Below are 18,725 nucleotides of genomic sequence, written 5' to 3'. Positions count from 1 at the left end.
AAATGCCAAGGTCTTAACCAAATCTTGGATTTCAGTCCCAAGATAAGCAAAGAAGAGGGGGCCAGGCTCTGGACCCATTTAGATGCTAGTCACTATTAAAGATGAAGGTAGAAAATCTTGGCACTTCCTTCCACTGATTCAAAATTTGGGAGCAGGCACCACATCCTACCCTCCCACTATATATTGCTAAACGTCGTGCCCTCTCCTCCAATAGGAATCCTGCCTTCTAGAGTGCTCGCACCTGCTTCCTCTTTCAGGCATGTTCATGGCAGGTAGAGCTGCAGATTCATAAAACTCCAAAGGCTTTTTAAGCCATAACTCTCACCAAGAAATTAAAACTCACTTACAGACTGGGATGGGAGTCTGTTGTTCAGTCACTTCTTAAATTCTGCCCAGAACTATAAATATACCCCGCCCCCCGCCCCAAACAGTGCCGCTCTTTTTTGCTAAGGCTTAGTCTGGGTCATCTGGTGAGGTGACAGTTTTACATGTTGAGACTGTGTTGTTTTATAGATCATCATGGTATCTTGGGACAGCCTCTTGATGGCACAGAATCTGTCTCAGCTTTGCTTCTGAGGATCTTCCCAAGCGAAAAACTCTCTATAAGGGCAGCCACTGGAATCTCCACCCTCATTGTTCCATGTTCAGCAAACAAGTATATGAGGAGTTCCCACCAAAGTTTCTCTTTGTTCATTTGAACCAAGCAGTATTCTTTGCTAAGTCCTCCATGAAGCCAGTAACCATCTTCCAGTCTATCTGTGCTTTTAATTACTTCCTTGAATTTCTTAAAGCAATGGATACCCATAGAACAAGCATACAGAAGAACATTACTGGCTATGGCAGAGTATTTTAAAGGAATAGGATTGGGGACAATTGTGGCAAGATTACTCGAGGGATTTTGTTGGTTTTAACTTTATATTTGTTTCCTGAATCCAAAATTAAAATTATTTCATTGTAGCCACAACAGACTCATCCATTAAGGATCTTAAAGGGAAGAATAGCATTTGATTCCTAAGAACCTTTCTTTTGCCATTTCTAGTTCTGAAAAGGTTTTAATAATGATTTTTTTCAAGAAACATTTCAGTTGTACTTTTTAGCATTTCTGTAACAAAAGAGCTTCAAGTGATTGTTTCTCAAGAGAAAATTATTATAAAAGAGTATTTACATATATATAGTCATATTCAACTGAAAAAAAAAGAAATGGAAAAAAATCCTTGTGTTCTATACTGAACCATATTAAAAATCATTAAAGCTTAGACTAAACAGTTTTCATTTAACCTTCAAAAGTGGCATTAATTTTTCAAGTAGTAACTGTTGCTTAAGATGCTATTGTGTCTGTGTGATAAATGTTTAATGATTTGGTAGTACATGCATGGCTTAAAATCCATTATTTATTGCACCTTTGCTTGCCTGGCAAAGGTGATGATTTTATAGCCCCAGCAGTCATGCAAACACATTTATACCAAACCGATGACTGATAATAAATTTCCTTACTGTAAATGTCAGTGGGTTTCATGTGTTGCTGCCATTACATCTTGTTTGGAAGCTGAACACTACACAGTTATGGGAAGCGCCAGATGGTGTCATTAACAAGAACGCTGGGACTGTTTACCACTGACGTGCATGTGAGAAATTAAAAGTACGTGACCTATCTTTACACTGAAGCGTGATGTCAGTGGTGAACGGGAGTTAATTATGGAGCAATATGCTTGCTGACTCCCAAACCCACTCAGAGGGGTTTTAGGGGATTTTGGGGGAAATGGTTTGTGTTTGAATGTAAACGGAGTGAGCAAAAGGGGAAATTTTCCTTAGGACTCTTGTTTGATTTTGCATTTGTAGTCTCATGTTCCCTGAAAGTCACAGCTGCCAGCATCACATGAGGGTTGCACTCACGGGCAGCAACCCCAGATCCCGCCAGGACTTCTAGGCAAGGTGAAGCCTTTTGTGTTAATTAATTAAAGCACTATTGTTATAGCAGTTTGTTTTGTTCATTTATATTTGTTTTTGTAACTTCAAATATTTTAAATACTATTTTGGACGAGTTTCCATTGAAAAACATAGAATTGTTGGGGTTTTGGTTTATTTGTTTGTTTTTTTTTTGTTTTTTGTTTTTTTTTTTGTTTTCTTTTAAAGTGCTATAAAAAAAACCACCAGGAATCGATTCAGAGAAAGAGAAGCAAATTTTCTGGACCGATTTTTCTCATTCTGTGAGCGGCTCATTTCACAAGAATTAGCAGCAGGACTAAGACCTTTATTTTTCCCTGCCCTAATGTGAAATATCTGAATGACTGAAATCAGCCTCTGAATTTTCTATTAAAATGTATCTCTAACTTTTGTTGGGAGGGGCCACTCCCATTTATTGTATTTCAGCCTTCTTCCTGTTGAGGTTTCTGCTTAGCTGTCTGCCAAGTTCTCTCTTCATTTTAATTTTAAAAGGAGGTGGATTTATTTTATTCCTCCCTCCAAGTTCTTCACTGGAACCAAGAGGCGATCCCATTGATGCTGACCACATTCCTTTGAACTTTGTTTGTAGCCTTAGCATACTCTGTAGGAATTTTCAGAAAGGCTTATTCTTTCATTGTGCATTGCTTTTACAAAAGCTGGGTGAGCCTTTTGGTGTGCGGAATTTTAAAGTCATGTGAAAGAGAATACAAACCATTGTTTGCATTGAGATGAAAGAGGTATGCTTAATTTCTTCAGACTAAATCGGAGATACAATTGGATGTCAACAGAAGTAGTGAGGCTACTTGAAAGATGAATAGTGTGCAGGGAGGCGCACATTAGACATTAGAGTCACACACGTTAGCTTGCTCACTGGACATGTAAGGGTGTATTGAAAATATCCAGGGGCAAAAATAAAGAAACGGTGGGAAGAGAGCAAGATGGGAAAGTTGTACCTGTGTAACAGCACATGCTTGGACAGAAGTTCTCAGAAAAATGAATTTTCTTGTACTGCTGTCATTTTCCCAGCAAAAAAAAAAAAAAAAAAACAGAGGCCTAAACCAACAGTGCAAATATAACCACTTACCCTGACCTGAGCCACAGCTTGTCCCCTGGGGGAATAGAAGTTCTCATGTTATTCTCCGTTTAGAGATTTACTAAGTAATATTGGCAAATGGGAGGTGGCAGCATGGACACAATTGGGTCATCAGTCTTCCCTCCCTGCCTTCTGTCCTGACCCCTTAGGTCCTTTCTTTGGCTGCTTCCTGTATCCACGAATGCCCATTTCACCTTTCCAAGGCCTTCTACCCAGGACATCATCTGCAAACTCATTCATAAAGGTTAATTGGGTACTTCAGGAGATGTGTTGTTCTTCCAAACCCTTGCCCTGGCTCTTCCCTCTCTTCCAGAAAGTTGTTCTCTGCCTTGTCCACCTAGAAATATCCCATTGATCCTTCCAGATCCAACTCAGCTGTCCCGTTCTCCTGGAGGCCTTCCCTAACTTTCCTTGCCATCCTAGGCCAACTTCAGTAGACCCATGTCTTCCCTCGCTGAGCATAGCCCACCCCACCGACTCAAAGAACCATGAAGGAAATGAATGCTTACTCTTTAAATTCTCTGCCTTCTAGACTGATTTGTTACGCAGCAGTAGTTTCCATTTTGTTTGTTGACTTGTCTGTCTCCCCATCTAATGAGAACTCCTTAAAGACAGGAAGCATACTATGTGCTCTATATGCATTTGTTGACTGGAACTCTCTGTTCAAATTTTGATGGTAAAACTTGGGGATAGTGGGAGGTTATCCCAAAGCCCCAAAATGACTTTTCACATGCACTTACCCTTTTCACCAACTAATTAGACGGGTCTGGTTGCTAGTATGAAAGAAAAGATAGCAGGCTCAAAATGGAGTCACTCATGCTCCAATCCCGCCTTACCAAAGTGAAATCTATGTTGTTTATTTACAAGATCTGACCTTCTGAGAAATGAGATGGTAGGCAAATCCCAATTATTTGAACAATATTTTCCTTACACCCCTGTAAGAAAAGTAACCTTGAAATCACCAGTGGGTTATTTGTTCATCATTCTTACTTTCCTCCTTTTTTTTTTTCTGCCTATAAAACTTACCAACTCTGTTGGAGCTCCTTACCATTTTGTAGATTGGATGCCAGCATTTCAAGAACTGCAAATAAAAACCAATCATATTTTTGAAACTCCATTTATTGAAATTTTGTTGACACTAGAATATTGATTTCATCCAAACTTTTTTTTTTTCAGAGTTGCAACTCTAGTTGGGGAACTCACTCTGTGGCATAATAAGTTTTGGCTATTTATTTGTGTGCCACTTCTGGTGCCCTATGGGTTGACAGATTCCAGCCTACTTTCAGGGTATTAAGTGCAAAATATTTTAAAGCAGCAACTTGGATACTTATAAGAATTTTGTGGACCTCTCTCTCTCTCTCTGTGTCTCCCTTTCTCTCTTTGGCAGTACTGAGGATTGAACACAGGACTTCATGAATGCTAGGCAATTGCTCTGCCACTGAGCTACAACCTCAGCCCCTATCTGTGCATCTCTCCATAAACCACCCTTTTATTTTTAGAAGGGCAAACAACTAGCAATACAACTTTTTCTTAACAAAAACCTCAGAATACATTTCGCATAGACTACCTTGTATAGTCTCTGATTTCTTACCTTATCACTAAGACATTCATATGTAGATATGATGTGATAATATGATATAAGAAATATCTAGCGGGTCCTTCCTCACAGCTCCTGGCCAAAGCCCCTGAAACATTTGTAACTTCCTAAATTATAAAAGCAACTGGGACATTTTTTATATAATATTTGTTTTTTGTCCTTTGTTCCTGAAGCAGCTCTGGTGTAATAAAGCTGAAAGGAGTATCTTTAATTATTAATAACAAGCCATTTTCACCACACTTGAGTTTATATTTTCTGAAATCCCCTAAGAATGGGGACTGCTTGCTAGGGGAACCAACCATGTGATTAGAGGAGTTGGAACTTTTCAGTCCATCCCTCAAGCCCTGGAGAGGGGATAAGGGCTAGAAATTGACCTCATTACTGACAGCCAATGATTTAATCCATCATGCCAATGTGGTGAGAAATTTGTAAAAAGCCTAATGCAAAGGGTTTAGGGAAATTCTATGTTGGTGGCAGGTGCTGGGAGGGTGGCTAACCTGGAAAGCCCTGGAAGCTCCGTCTCCCTTCTCCATACCATGTCCTATACACCTAGCTATTTCTGCATTCTAGCCTTGTTTAATAAACTGGTAATCTAGCAAGTCAATTTAATGAGTTCTGCAAGCCAGCATTTCTAGCAAATTATCCAACAGTAGGAGGGCCTGTGGGAACCTCCATTGATAGCCAGTTGGTCAGAAGTACAGGTGACAACCTGGACTTGCAATTAGTATCTGAAATGGAGGTGGGTGGGGAACAGAGTTGTGGGGTTTTCCCCAAGGACATAGTATCAGAATTAACTGTGGGACACATATCTGATGATGGAGAATTGATTGACTGGGAAGAAACCCCACACATCTGGTGTCAGAATATTTTGTGTGAGAGAATGGAGAAACAAACAACAGTGTTTGTTTTAGCTTTGTACTTTTTGTGTTTGTTTTAGCAATGTACTTTATATTGGAAGACAATTTTTGTTATTGGATACCTATAAGAAAATGCCATCATTTCAGAAGGGTACTGTTTAATAGGATGGAAGAATGCCTTCCGTCACTTTTGAAAGTGTTTCCAAAATCTTTAAGGCCACCCCTTCATTTGATTCCTGTAGTAGTGGTTATTTAATGGGAAAATAGAATTGAGAATGATTAAGTAACTAGATGTAAAGTCAATGAGATTTTTTTAAAGAGATACATACGTAATATGGTAGTATTTTCTGCTTTTTCAATGGTGCAAGTCGGGGGCTGTGGTTGTAGCTCAGCGGCAGACCGTTCACCTAGCACATGTGAGGCGCTGGGTTCAAGCCTCAACACCACATAAAATAAATAAATAAAATAAAAGTATTGTGTCCAATTACAACTACAAAGTTAAAAAAAAATAGTGATGCAAGTCAGGTAACTGGTTCTGTTAACCATTTTCTTGCCATAGATTTCTCATTCCTACTTTCCCTGTTGTTCACCCTGAAGAAGTCATTTCTTTAGTAGGTGTTTTGAAAATCATTACAGAAGCTGACACACAACAGACAGGATTCCATCAGAATGTTGCAGAAGCTCAGAGAACATTTCACTTGATGCTACTTAAGTTGTGAGAGAAACAGAGCCATTTAAGGTCACCTTGGGCCTGATATTGGGAATTAATGATTAACTTCAGTGTCTTTGAAAAGCCAACAGTGGATGTCCCTTGCCAGTGTTTGTGTATGCATCATCAATCATATTTAAATGATTCTATGCGCTACTTTTTCAGAGCCATTATTTAATTAAAAGCAAGCGAGTTAACCACCTAACTATATCAAATCTAAGACATTATCAAATGTAAGATGCATCTTTATTTTATGTGCCATTAAGAAAATAATGTGGCCAATTACACTGTGATACAATATCTTAATAAAAGTTCTGAACAACATATGAATCAGTCATATAAATCATTGCTTTGAAGTTTCTTTCATCTATTCAGAGAGAGGAGGCAATTTGTGTTCTCTCCCATTGCAATTTTTGCTGGGTGATAGAGAAAATGTTTTGCATGTTCCTCAGTAACAAACTATAACATGGCTTCATCTACTTGTGGGCATGTATCATCCTTTATTTGCTCCGGAAAAGCACTCAATACTTGCATTGGAAGAAAATACAGAATTACCGTCATTCCTCCAGTGACTAGTATTTGTTTCACTAATATCAAATTTGTACCCTGCTGCTCAGTTTCTGAGCCTGTCTGGGAACACAATAAGTGTGTATTTCAATGCCAAATCACGTTGTAATCTTTTTGAAGACATTGTCAAGAGCAGATAAAGTCAATGCATAATGTACATATAGCACACATAACTCTCTTGAAGTGATGACAGTGAACAGCCACAGCCAAGTCACCCATGCACAAGTAGAGACAACTGTGTTTCTTCTGCTGCCTGGCTGAATGCAATTGTTAGGATGCCACTGACTGTAAGTCTGATCTCAGGAATGCTAATGTGGAAAAAGCATGCAAGCTAGAATTGATGAAATCCACTAAAGTCACTCAATTCAATTTCCAGAACACTTTTTTCTACTATAAATGTTAAATAGAATAGATTGACCAATAGTTTTGTTGACAATTTTAACTTTCTACAATGTGTGCAAAATAATGATAATGGCCAGGTGGGTAATATAGGTATAGGAAGGATCAGAACAATGGAATTGTTAAGAAAAATGCAAGATAAGGTAATTAACTCATTATATTGGCTTAAGAACTATGGTAGAGACCACTCTTTGCCCCCAATATCCATTCCTTCCTTTAACCTTAGTGACAGGACCTCAGTTTTTTTAAGGCAGCAAAGTGCCTAACTAAGAGAATACATTTTCTAGCTTCCCTCACATCTGGCATGACCATGGTACTAAGTTTTGGCCACTGAGATCGAAGTTGTTGGACTAGGAACTCTGGGAAAGCTGCTCAAAGGAATTCATTCTTTTTGGAAAGCCCTTGTTTTCTTTCCTTCCTCCTTCTACCTGTTGCCTGGAATGAGGATATGATGACTGGATCTCAAGCAGCCACCAAGATCATCTTTGCAGATAGAAGCCATGCAGTAGGATGGTGAATTGTGCAGGTATAAGGACCCTGGGTCTCTGATCAGCTCATGGCACTGCCTCAAAATCCCTAGGCATCATATTGCCAGCTTTTGCATAAGAAATTATCTTCCATCCTTTTTAATAAGCTACTAGTATTTGGGGCTTCCCATTATATGCAGCATAGTCCAACGATAAACAGGAAACTTCTTGCTTCAGTTAGGATTCCATCTATATGCAAGAATGCCACAAGAATCTGTTAAGTCCCCACTCGATACATAATGAGGTAATGAAAAGGAATTAAAGGCATGATAGTTCCTTAAAATTTCTTTAATTGTCCATGTGTAATGTTACGAATAATTTCTCAAAGGCAAAATGAATGCTCTGTTCACTTCACGAACATTTAATGAGTGCCTTGAGTGTGCACAGTACAGTGGTGGAGATGCAGTCATGAGGTCTTGCAATTACCATGGCCCATTCTTGGCTGCCATATTGCATGATTTTGTATGTGTTCTTTCTGGATATTAAGAAAGAAGTCAAACAGTGTCTTTGAGTCATCATTACTTTCAGCAAATGCCACAGACAGAACAATTTGCAGTTTCTGAAGTGTTGGAGCTGGAAAATTGTTGGGAGCTTCCACCTTCCCAACCATCCCTCCCCACAAAAAAAGAAGGAATTCTCTATAGCTCAAGGTTCAAACCCATAACATCTCAATAGACTTCCCATGCTCTACCAGACAAAGGTGTGGTGTTCATATCTACCTTTGATCCTTTTTAATATTTTTACTAGAAAGTCTTTTTGAAATTGCATCTCCTATCTGTGGAAGAGATTTCCAACTGATTGGTTCAATTTAAGCATGTATACCATGCTACCCTTTATTTATCTGGCAAATATTTCAATGAATGAGGTCCACTTATGAACTATGAACTTTGGAATCTTCTCTGACATTTGTAGCACTGTGAATCTGTCATCATTTGTTTTGCTCAAATTGGGAAAACAAAGGGCTTCTCCAAAGAGAAAAGAGAATGGAGAAGCATAGGGAAAAAAAACATTACATTTATAAAGCAAAAGTAGGCTTATTAAGGATTTCAGAAATTTTATTCCTAATGGGTTTGAATCTCTCCATCTTCCATTTTCTTGCATGGACAGAGCTCCCTTTGAAGTCTTTGGAAGCTTTCTGTAAGAAAAAAATATGTATACACATGGGTGTGAGCTGAAAATTGAGCTCATTGTTTTGCCCTTTTAAAACGTATTTTTCAAAGATTTGCCTTTCATATCGCAGATGGGAGAGAGGATGTGCAATTTTACCTTGTGTAACATCTTTGCCTGAAAAGCTCAAAGTATTTGTAGACATTTTTAAATGAATAGTTCCCATGTTTGCCTGCTGAGGAAGGCAGAGGTTGGTATAATTTACTTCCATTTTACAACCGAGGAAACCGATGTTTAAGGAAAAGAGGCTCCGAATCTCAACCAGTAGCAGAGTTAAGGAAACAAGCCCAAACCTTACCACCAGACTAATGACACCCAGTCTGATGATCCCACCGTTTGATTGGTACCTCCAGAAGAAATACTGTCATTAGAAGAAAAGCACCACAGATATTGTCATGTTCCATTTTTTTTCATATGAACCTTGCATTTATTATGTGGGATCATTTGTATTTATTTTGACACATTTATAGTTTACTGGCCTCTTTGTATTTTAGTAGCTTCTTATTGGGACATATTATTGAAATTGACTTTCAATAATGCTTTTGTGATCGTTGTAACTCAATCTAAGTACAGTGAAGAAACCAAACCAGATATGGAGATGTGGAATTCAGGTCTATATATGTCAGGTAAAGTTATATATGTCAATTTCTATAGACATAGAACAGGTAACAAACATGTATAAAACTCAAAATTATGTACTTTGAGGTCTCTTAATAAACGTAGGTGAGTTATAGCATCAACTCAACCAAGTATGCATATCAACATCATTTTTACTAATAATGCCAAATTTAACCTCAAATACTTTTAAATCCCTTGTTTAGAAGGGATTTAGAAGAATTTGAAAAATACTTCTGAAAAAGAATCAACTAAAATAATCATGGATATTATAAATTATATCACAACCTTTAAAACGGACTCAAGAAATGCAAAGCTAACATATCTAATCTTTTACCATTTATTGAATGCCCCAAATGTATGCCAGGATGTGTTCAGATACAATAAAACAAACACCAAAAAAACAAAGATATAATTCCTGACCTCCAGAAACAAGCAAGTCCACTGAAGTGTGGCTGACAAAATAAATAGATATAAGCGACCAAACACTACCACAGATGGCTCATCATGCACATGTACAGTCTTCTGTTCTCAAAGGCCCAATGGAAATTACAAATAAAGAGGTTAAAACTTGGGCTGGGGTTGTGACTGAGCAGTAGAGCACTTACCTATCATGTGTGAGGCACTGGGTTTGATTCTTGGCACCACATACAAATAAATAAAATAAAGTCCATCAACAACTAAAAAAATATTTTTTTAAAAAACTTAAATGCCTGTTCACTTCTGTTCCCAATTTTCTCATCTCAACCTCTCTCCTCTCCCAACTGACCTTTGCTGTCTCTTTTCCTGGGAAATCTCCCCTCCTAACAGGAGTGTCCCATATTATAACTTTCCTTTCCTATCTGAGGGATAGAATGTAAGGTTTGCAGGTATTTTAAACTCATTATAAGCGTCCACATCAATTTTAAGGAACATTTTTCTTTTAACCTTAAAAGGTTAGCTTATACGTCGCAATGCACAGCTTATTCCTTCTTACTGGGGTACACGTTGATCTCTGCATTGAAGATCATCCCTTTGTCTAAAATGCTAACTTAATGTCATTAGAAAATAGAATCAGAAATGTCTGAAAAGAATATGGAAGAGGCTGATTGCTCATCCATGTTATCATTGCTATGGTATGTAGATAAATAGCTTATAGAACCCTCTCTTCAATCTTTGAAACAATCCACTATTACAAGGCACATTCAATTTCTGTCTACAAAATATAAGTCAATAGACAGGATTTTTCTTTTTATTTCACCACTAAGAAACTCAGATCCCAAACAAGATCTCCCCATGCATGGAATTTTTTTTTTTTTTTTTTTTTTGGTAAATGTTTTTCTTTGCCATGAAAACCTGTAGTTTGAAGAAATATAAAGGAAGGAAACATTTTGCTTTTATTAAAAATAATGTGTATTTCTTGCTTATGGACAAAATTGACCAGCAGCAAAAGCCATCTTCATTTACCATTTGTCATTAAAAGGTTTCTGAGGTGGGAAGATTTCTTTTTTCTTTCTTTATTCTTTTTTTAAAGGCAAATAGAAATGATATCTAGGACCAAAAAATGTTATCATTTTAGGTCAGACTATTTTATCATACCTGATGACAGATATGTTTTTAATTAAAATCCGTTGTAAAATTGGGTGTACTGTGCATCGTTGTGATGCCCGATCACTCTCCTGAGACACCCACCATCATTGGTACAGATCTCTAACTCTTGACACCCAGGGCCACTTTGTGTATTTAGCAGTTAGAAAGGTGATTTCTGAGGCCTGGCAGCTGTTGGTGTTAAAGCTATTGTGTAGGAAACAAAAGCCATTCTGTTCTGTTCCCCAGCCGCCTTTGTATCCTTGATACTGGAGCTGTTTCACAAATGAGGTATAATTCTTTACCAGGGAATTTCATTACTGCCCATGTTTCAACGTTAGCTTTGACAGCAGAGGAGAATGTCTGAACGCACCTCCTTATGGAAAGAATCTTGATTTCTGACCTCTGTTAAGATGCTTGCATTTAAAATCTGTGAATTAGACGTGCGTTTAGATGCCATCCTAACAGCTCACACACTTCCTACCTTCCTCACTCTAAACCACCAAGCCCAAGGCTAGCTAGAGTGAATTTTTCTGTCAGCCTTCTTGTCTTGGAAACACTGGGACACCCACATAAACCAGTATAAGCTAGAATCTGCACAATTCCTCACTGACCTGGGAAATCCTCATAGAGCTGATCAGAGCTGACGGTTATTTGAAAAACCTGCCATTTGTCATCCCAAAGGATATTCATTATTTTCATTTAGAAAGTATCTCAATCTAGGAAGTTTTCTGTTGCATGTTAAAAGAAATAAACTGGACTAAACAATAGAGGAAATGTAGGCTTCCTCATTCTCACCTTCCATCCCTCCCTCAGCTGTGCCTTTGGCTAGAAGTGAGTATATTACCCACTTCACTCTACCACATGACATTTTCAACAGGCATTAGAAGCATTGCTTATTTTCAATTACCCTCTTAAATTTCTCCCTTTGCCATGGGAAGCTCATGCCCCAGCTCTCTCTCATCCAAAAAGAGAAAGGTGAGGTGGATCTGGAAGTTTCGTGGCCACCAGGCCCAGCCTACTTCCAGCTGACCCAGAGTTTTATGAGTGAGAATAAGTGACACTTATTTGCATTCTGGAGGGTTTGCTGTGCAGCACTATGGTGGCAATGTCTGCTGATAATGTATTGTTCATATAACTGAAGAGTGCATGGGCTTCGGGTAGGGTTTGAAAGGAATTCTTGCTCTATTTCTCTGATTCTCTTGAGCCCAGATGGTTTTTATCTTTGTGGCATGATGACTGTAGCCATTTCAGGCTTCACATCTGCAACTCCATACCATCTAGTGAGCAAGAGAGTTTTCTGCAATCATCATACAAAAATCCTGGGCTTCACTCTGCTTAGGCCAACCTAAATCACGTGTCCATCCTAGACCAATTATTGAGCAAGGAGGTGGGATTCTCAACTTGGGCCCCTTCTTGAAGATGGGAGTGAATCCAATCTCTTCCCAGATTCATGGTGTTTCAAAGGTGGGAGTAGGGATTGAGTCAGATTCTGAGAGGCACCAGGAACCTTGTTTTATATTCGTATTAAAAAGTAATTTGGGGCTGGGGATGTGGCTCAAGTGGTAACATGCTCTCCTGGCATGTGAGGGGCGCTGGGTTTGATCCTCAGCACCACATAAAATAAATTTATAAAGATGTCCACCAAAAACTGAAAAACAAATATTAAAAAAATTCTCTCTCTCTCTCTCTTTCTCTCTCTCTCTCTCTCTCTCTCTCTCTCTCTCTCTCTCTCCCTCCCTCCCTCCCTCCCTCTCTCTCCTCTTTCCTCTCTCTCTTAAAAAAAAAGTCATTTGGCTCAAGATATTTTTCTATCTCCATGTGGCTAGAGAGAGGGGATTTATCCTCTCAAACTTAAATGCTACTTGGTAAGTAGCAAAGCATTAGCCCACACCCATGCTACCTGAAGGTAGGTGGGAGCCCCACTTAAAATAGTACTTTGCAAAATTAACTTATGGGCAGCCCAACTTTTGGAATCTCAGGATTTTAAGAAAACAAAAAAAAGTTGGTTTGACATACCAGAATTTAGAGGCTTCTGACTTCTGTAAAATCTTTCTTTGTACATTTTAATGCAGCCTCTTTAGGAAAGAAAATTGAACAACTAATCCAGGTAATTTTTGCAAACATGGATGTTAAAGGGATCACTAGTTACTTTCTGTACTTCTGAGAGTCTTCTGTAATTTCAGATACCCTAAAACACTGAACAATCCTTCTCATTCAACAAATGTTTGTCATTCAAGAAGTAGTATTGAGGGCCAACTGTCTACAAGGTACCATGTTAAGTAGTGTGAGGGATACAAAAATGAATAAAAGTTAATACTTGTCTTAAAGTACCCAACTAAAATAATTATCACTCAACAGTGTCAGAAAACCTTGATCAGGAAACCTTGGTCAGGAAAACGGTGAGACATTTCAAGGAACTGCAGAATCTTAGAAAGTATCTTGGTTGTGTAATTGTAGGATTATTTGCCTTGTTATCTCTAATCATTAAGCATTTCAGTTCTGCAGGAAACGTCTCTCCGCAATGAAACAATATCCAAATCAAGCACAATTTGTGTGTGTGTGTGTGTGTGTGTGTGTGTGTTAGGCATTAATATATTCTCCCATTAATTTCTTAAAAATACTTTCCCTATATTTTGCCTTGGCTGCCACAGGGGCATTTTTAGGTTTGATTTGCCAGTGATATTCTCATTAAATGATTCCACATAATTACAATCTGGGGGTGCTGACTCAGCTACATTTTTCTCAATGTCTCTGTACTCTTTTCTTCTAGTTGAGTTATGCCTTGAACCACACAAACAGAAAACTAACGTTGGAACCTAAAATAACTGTCAATGCCAGGATTGTTGTGGTTGGTGCATCCACTGTGGGAATTTCCTTCCTAGAGACATTGATATTTTGGTGAGTTGTTTTTGTTGTTATTTACTTATTTATAACAATTCTCTTCCTACACCTTAAGAGAGTCCCTTGACAGGACAGACTTGAGTCTGTCTGTCACCACACAACTTTGTCTAGGTGGATTAGTGAATCAGGGGAATATCCTAACTTGGGGGGGGGGGTAGCAAACTATAGCCCCCAGGCCAAATCTGGTAGATTTGAGTAGCTACAACAAGACCATATATCTTACAATGCCTAAAATAGGTACTGCCACTCTCTCCATCTGCTCATTGGATTTCAGCACCTCTTTATAAGGAAGAACCCTGGGTTCAATTCCAAGAACTTGGGATCATGCCCTGGCATTGCTAGGACCTGACATGGAAACCTGGTGTGTGGCCTAACCTCTCTCAGACTCAATTTCCTCTTTTACTCTATTTTAAAGTGTAATTTAGTTATAATTGACACAGTAGTTGTACATATTTATGTGGTATATTATACACTTATATAATAATCAGATCTGGGTAATTGGCATATCTAATGAGAGCATTCAACATCCTCTCTACTATTTGGACAAACACAATTAATTGTTGTCAACCATAGTTACTGAACCCTGCTATAGAACATTAGAAGTTGTTCCTTCTATTCAGCTGCACCCCTGTATATATTAACTATTCCTCATTTACTCTTTCAGATTCTCATAGATGTTTTAAAAGACTCAGACTTTGAGAGACCACAGAATTCTGAATGTAAAAAGCCCAGTTTGGGGGCTGGCAGAGTACCTCAGGGGTAGGAACCCTGACCAAGCATGTACCAGGCCCTGGTTTCAATCCCCAGCCCTGCACATGCACATACACCCACACAAAGCCAATTTTCCCCCAAATCATTTACTCAAAATCACATGAGAAACTTTACTATTCAAAACTACAGGAGCTCAGAGTTAATTGAGAGATGCAGCCCACCAAGTCAACAAAGTTAGGAGTCCAAGAATGATGGGTGGGGCCTATGGGAGGTTGGATAAGAAAAGGAATGAGAAAATGACCCCTCAGTGGCCCTATGTCTGGATAACCTGGAGATGAGCTAACCCCAAATGATGATTTTCTTCAGATGATTTTCCTCATTTGACATCATATTAACCAGATAAACAAAGAACTGAGTTGGTTGTTTTTTTTTTTCCCAGTTTCTAGCCAATTTGTTCAATTCTCTGGAACATATCCTTTGTTAAACAGAAATAAAGTACATATTGTTATTGAAGTTAGCAGTAGAGTTCATATGCTTAAATATTGTGGCCAGTTTGTGGCAATATTTCATTATAAGAATGAAATAATGAGAAGTAATGTGACATATTTATTTTCCTGTGTGTACCATATTGTACCAAGGCTTGCTTGTTCTGTTGGGTACCTTCATCTAAGATTTCTGAACAGCAAGTCTTATGCAACCACTGTTGAATGATGAATTATCAGGGTGGAGTTGTGAAATTATGAGAGTCAAGAAATGATTATAAACAGGTCTTAAATCTTAATTTGGCTTTATATTCAGTCATAAAATTTTATTTTAAATGATTACATTAAGATATACATGCAATTCTCTTTTCATGGAATTGACTTAAATTTAATAAAGACAAATATAAATTTTGATATAAGTACCGGGTTGATTGAATTCCCCAATCAGAAAGACCTTTTTAAAGCATTCTAAAGTACTCATAATTCTTTATCATCATTACAGAGATTATGTACACTAAAAATAGACTGGTATCAGTTTACGGATCTGTAATCCTTAAGAGAGGAAATAGTTTCTCATTATTTTCTCTAATTATTTTAAATTAGCAATCACCATAGTAACCTACTGCATATTTTACTTCACCAGTTTAGTTGCCACTTAAGCTAAATTTTATACGTGATTTTAACTGGAATGAAATTAAAGAAATAGTTTTCATCAAACGTTAGGTGAAATGAGTCCCAGTGAGGACTAAATCCACATTTTGGAAGCAAGATTTTAAAAAATCACTCTCCTTGTACTTTTCAGCTGCATTATTAGACTCAGCAAGTAGATCGTAGTTTCTGGAAAATCCATTTGAGACACAGTGCAGTGACCTCTTTTTCCAGAAACTGGCATTTCTGTCATCTGGTGACACAACAGGCACATTCATTTTTCTTATATTATTTTCATGCAAGAAATTACGAAGTACATTTGGTCTTCTTTTCAAAGAACACCAAATGTAGTAGTAGTCCTTGCATAAATCCATCTATCCTCAGTGTTAAGGTGCTTCTGAGAGAGTGGAAATGATTTGCTCCAAGTCTCAGCACCTAATACACAAGGAAGCAAACTCCATGCTGGGAGGATGGCAGGGGAATATGAAGGATGAGGATTAGGACTTTAATTTTAAAGTACAACATTCTATCTAGTCCTCAGGTGTCACTCATCCACAGTTACATCTGCTTAGATACACCTTCTTGTCTTTGTCATGCCTCCGAGTCACCCAGCATCTTGTCCCTACTAGAACTGGGCCTTTCTGGCCAGGTGACATGTATGGCACTTATTTGTCCAGAGACACACACCAGAGTCCCTATCTTCTGTTTCCTCTCTGGGCCTGGGCCTGGCTCTGCTGACTCCTCTAGCACTGGGCCTAGTGGCCAGGGGTCTTGCTCTCAGATCATTATGCAATCTCCATCACCCCCAGGGAGGCCCCTGACTTCTGGTGCTTGAAGAAAGAAAGTGGATAGAGAGTCATTCATGGTGTGGGTGAGGCTCAGCTGGTTTGTTCCCTCCCCTTTGTTTCACACATCTGTCTTCTGAGGGTGCTGTGCAGAAGCAACTTGGCAGAGAGCTAAGGAGGGGCTGCTGTGGGCTCCACCTGCCCAGGTGTCCCAGCCTTCTTTCCCATCACTTGCCCTACCAGGTCATGCGCCTTTCAATGAGTCAGGAGCTGAATTGGGGAAGGACAGTTCTCTTGAAGTGGGGAACACAGAGGAAGAAAACACTACCTCCCCCTGTCGTGTAGAAGCCAGTGAATTGGACAGGAAAAGACAGATCTTTACTGTGAATTATGGGTGTACTTCATGATGCCTGAGACATTAAAGTGATGAACCTGACTTATTTAAAATTGCAGTTCTTGTGATTGATGAATGGTACCCATTGGCTGTCCTGGATCTCAGAGACAGAAAGTTTTTGCTTAGGCAGTCTGGGTGTTACATATACATTATTCTTCTCAGCACTTCTTTTACTAAGACTTCTTTAAAAACCACACCACTGGGAAAAAAAAATTAAAATAAATAAAACAGAACTTGGCCTTGGCTATAAGCCCAGCTCTGCCATCAACCAGTGTGAAAGCATATGGCTCTAAGGGTGGCCTTGTCCTCATCTGTGCTGAGGAAGGTTTGCATCATGGGATCCTTAGGTCGTGCCAACCTAAAGGTGCTGCCACCTTAGGAACTTGACCAAACCTAGCAGAGGTCAAGAGTGAACTCCCTATTCTTTGATCAACAGCCACATCCCCAAGTGAGCTTTGTCATCTGCAGAGGCAGCACTGGTTCTGGAAGGAGAGCTTTTTAATGAAGTCTAAAAGCCTTTCCGAGGCAATAAGAGGTCTTTTTCCAGGCTGGGCAAAGTGGCACATGCCTGAAATCACAGTGCCTTGGGAGACTGAGGCAGGAGGATCATGAGTTCAAATCCAACCTCAGCAACTTAGCAAGACCCTGTCTCTAAATAAAATATAAATAAGGGCTGGGGATGTGGCTCAGTGGTTAAGCACCCCTGGGTTCAATCCCTGGTACCAAAGCAAAACAACAACAACAACAAAATAATAATAATAATAATAATAAAATAAAGAAAAAACCAAACTACAGGATCCAGGTCTATGAACTTCTCTTTTGTTTCTACACTCTCCTTCCTCACTCTGTGGTATGTGGACCAGGTGCATTGGCATCACCTGGAAGCTCATTAGACATTCAGAACCTTAGTCCCAAACATGTATTTTTCCCCCATAACTATACAAAAGAATAGCTTCTTTATCATCTCTTAGGCACAAACTCACTGGGCGGAAGCAGCTTTTATTCTATTCTCTTCTAACACATGTGTCTCTATGGTTCTTACAGCATTTACTTCTAACTCTAGAGCAATTCCTTTTAATCCTTTATTTAAAAATCCTTCCTAATTCAATTCTTATGTAAAGAATCTCTTGCAGAGCCTGAAATGGCACTAGAAAAATGCACAAATGAATCATGGGAAGACCGTGTCTGAAAGCAGCCCTGGGTGGTGCCCCCACGACCCTTTGTGTGACTAGAGAAATATATAATTTGATTCACAGGAAGTGCCGGTGGGCGTTGTAAACCCAAGCCCACATTGCCTTCCACTTCCATACCGAGGAAATTTTGCTCAAAAAAATGAACAAATACTCTCACCAAAGGTTGAAATCACGAATTTTCCCAACCTAGACTGTGGTCCCTCATCTGGTTGAGTGTAGTGAGGTGCATAAGAATAGCTCCTAACTGGCCAGGCATGTTTTCAAAGCCCGGATTGTAGCCCAAAGACCGAAACTCCTGTTATCTGGCTGCACGGTTCCGCACAATATCCGGCACAGCTGTGGGCACTGGCAGCAGCCAGCCTAATGCTGGCGGCTTAATTAAGCTTTTTATCTTTACATTTGTCTGAGGACATTTGAAACCTTCAGCGCGGCCTGTCGCTAATTAGGTGACTAATTAAATAGTCAGAGCTTCCTTGCTGATCTCAGAGCTAAACCCCCAGGAACAGGTTGGTGAATGTGACTGTCCTGTCCTGTGGGTCTCTGCCACATGAATTGAAGAGCTTGTGT

At 39.0% G+C, this 18,725-nt stretch overlaps 1 protein-coding gene across 1 annotated transcript in view; it reads left to right on the top strand.

Annotated features, from left to right (window-relative positions):
• Positions 1-18,725, top strand: part of Cfap61 (cilia and flagella associated protein 61) — a 262,491-nt gene that overhangs the window by 129,879 nt on the left and 113,887 nt on the right. The window contains exon 18 of the mRNA XM_026400722.2: positions 13,815-13,942. Coding sequence (XP_026256507.2) covers positions 13,815-13,942 — 128 coding nt within the window. The remainder of the gene's footprint in view (positions 1-13,814; positions 13,943-18,725) is intronic.

This window comes from Urocitellus parryii, chromosome 6, assembly GCF_045843805.1.
Source record: "Urocitellus parryii isolate mUroPar1 chromosome 6, mUroPar1.hap1, whole genome shotgun sequence".
In the NCBI taxonomy this organism is placed as follows: domain Eukaryota; kingdom Metazoa; phylum Chordata; class Mammalia; order Rodentia; family Sciuridae; genus Urocitellus; species Urocitellus parryii.
The sequence above is the reverse complement of the archived record's forward strand: the minus strand, read 5'-3'. Positions and strand labels throughout refer to the sequence as shown.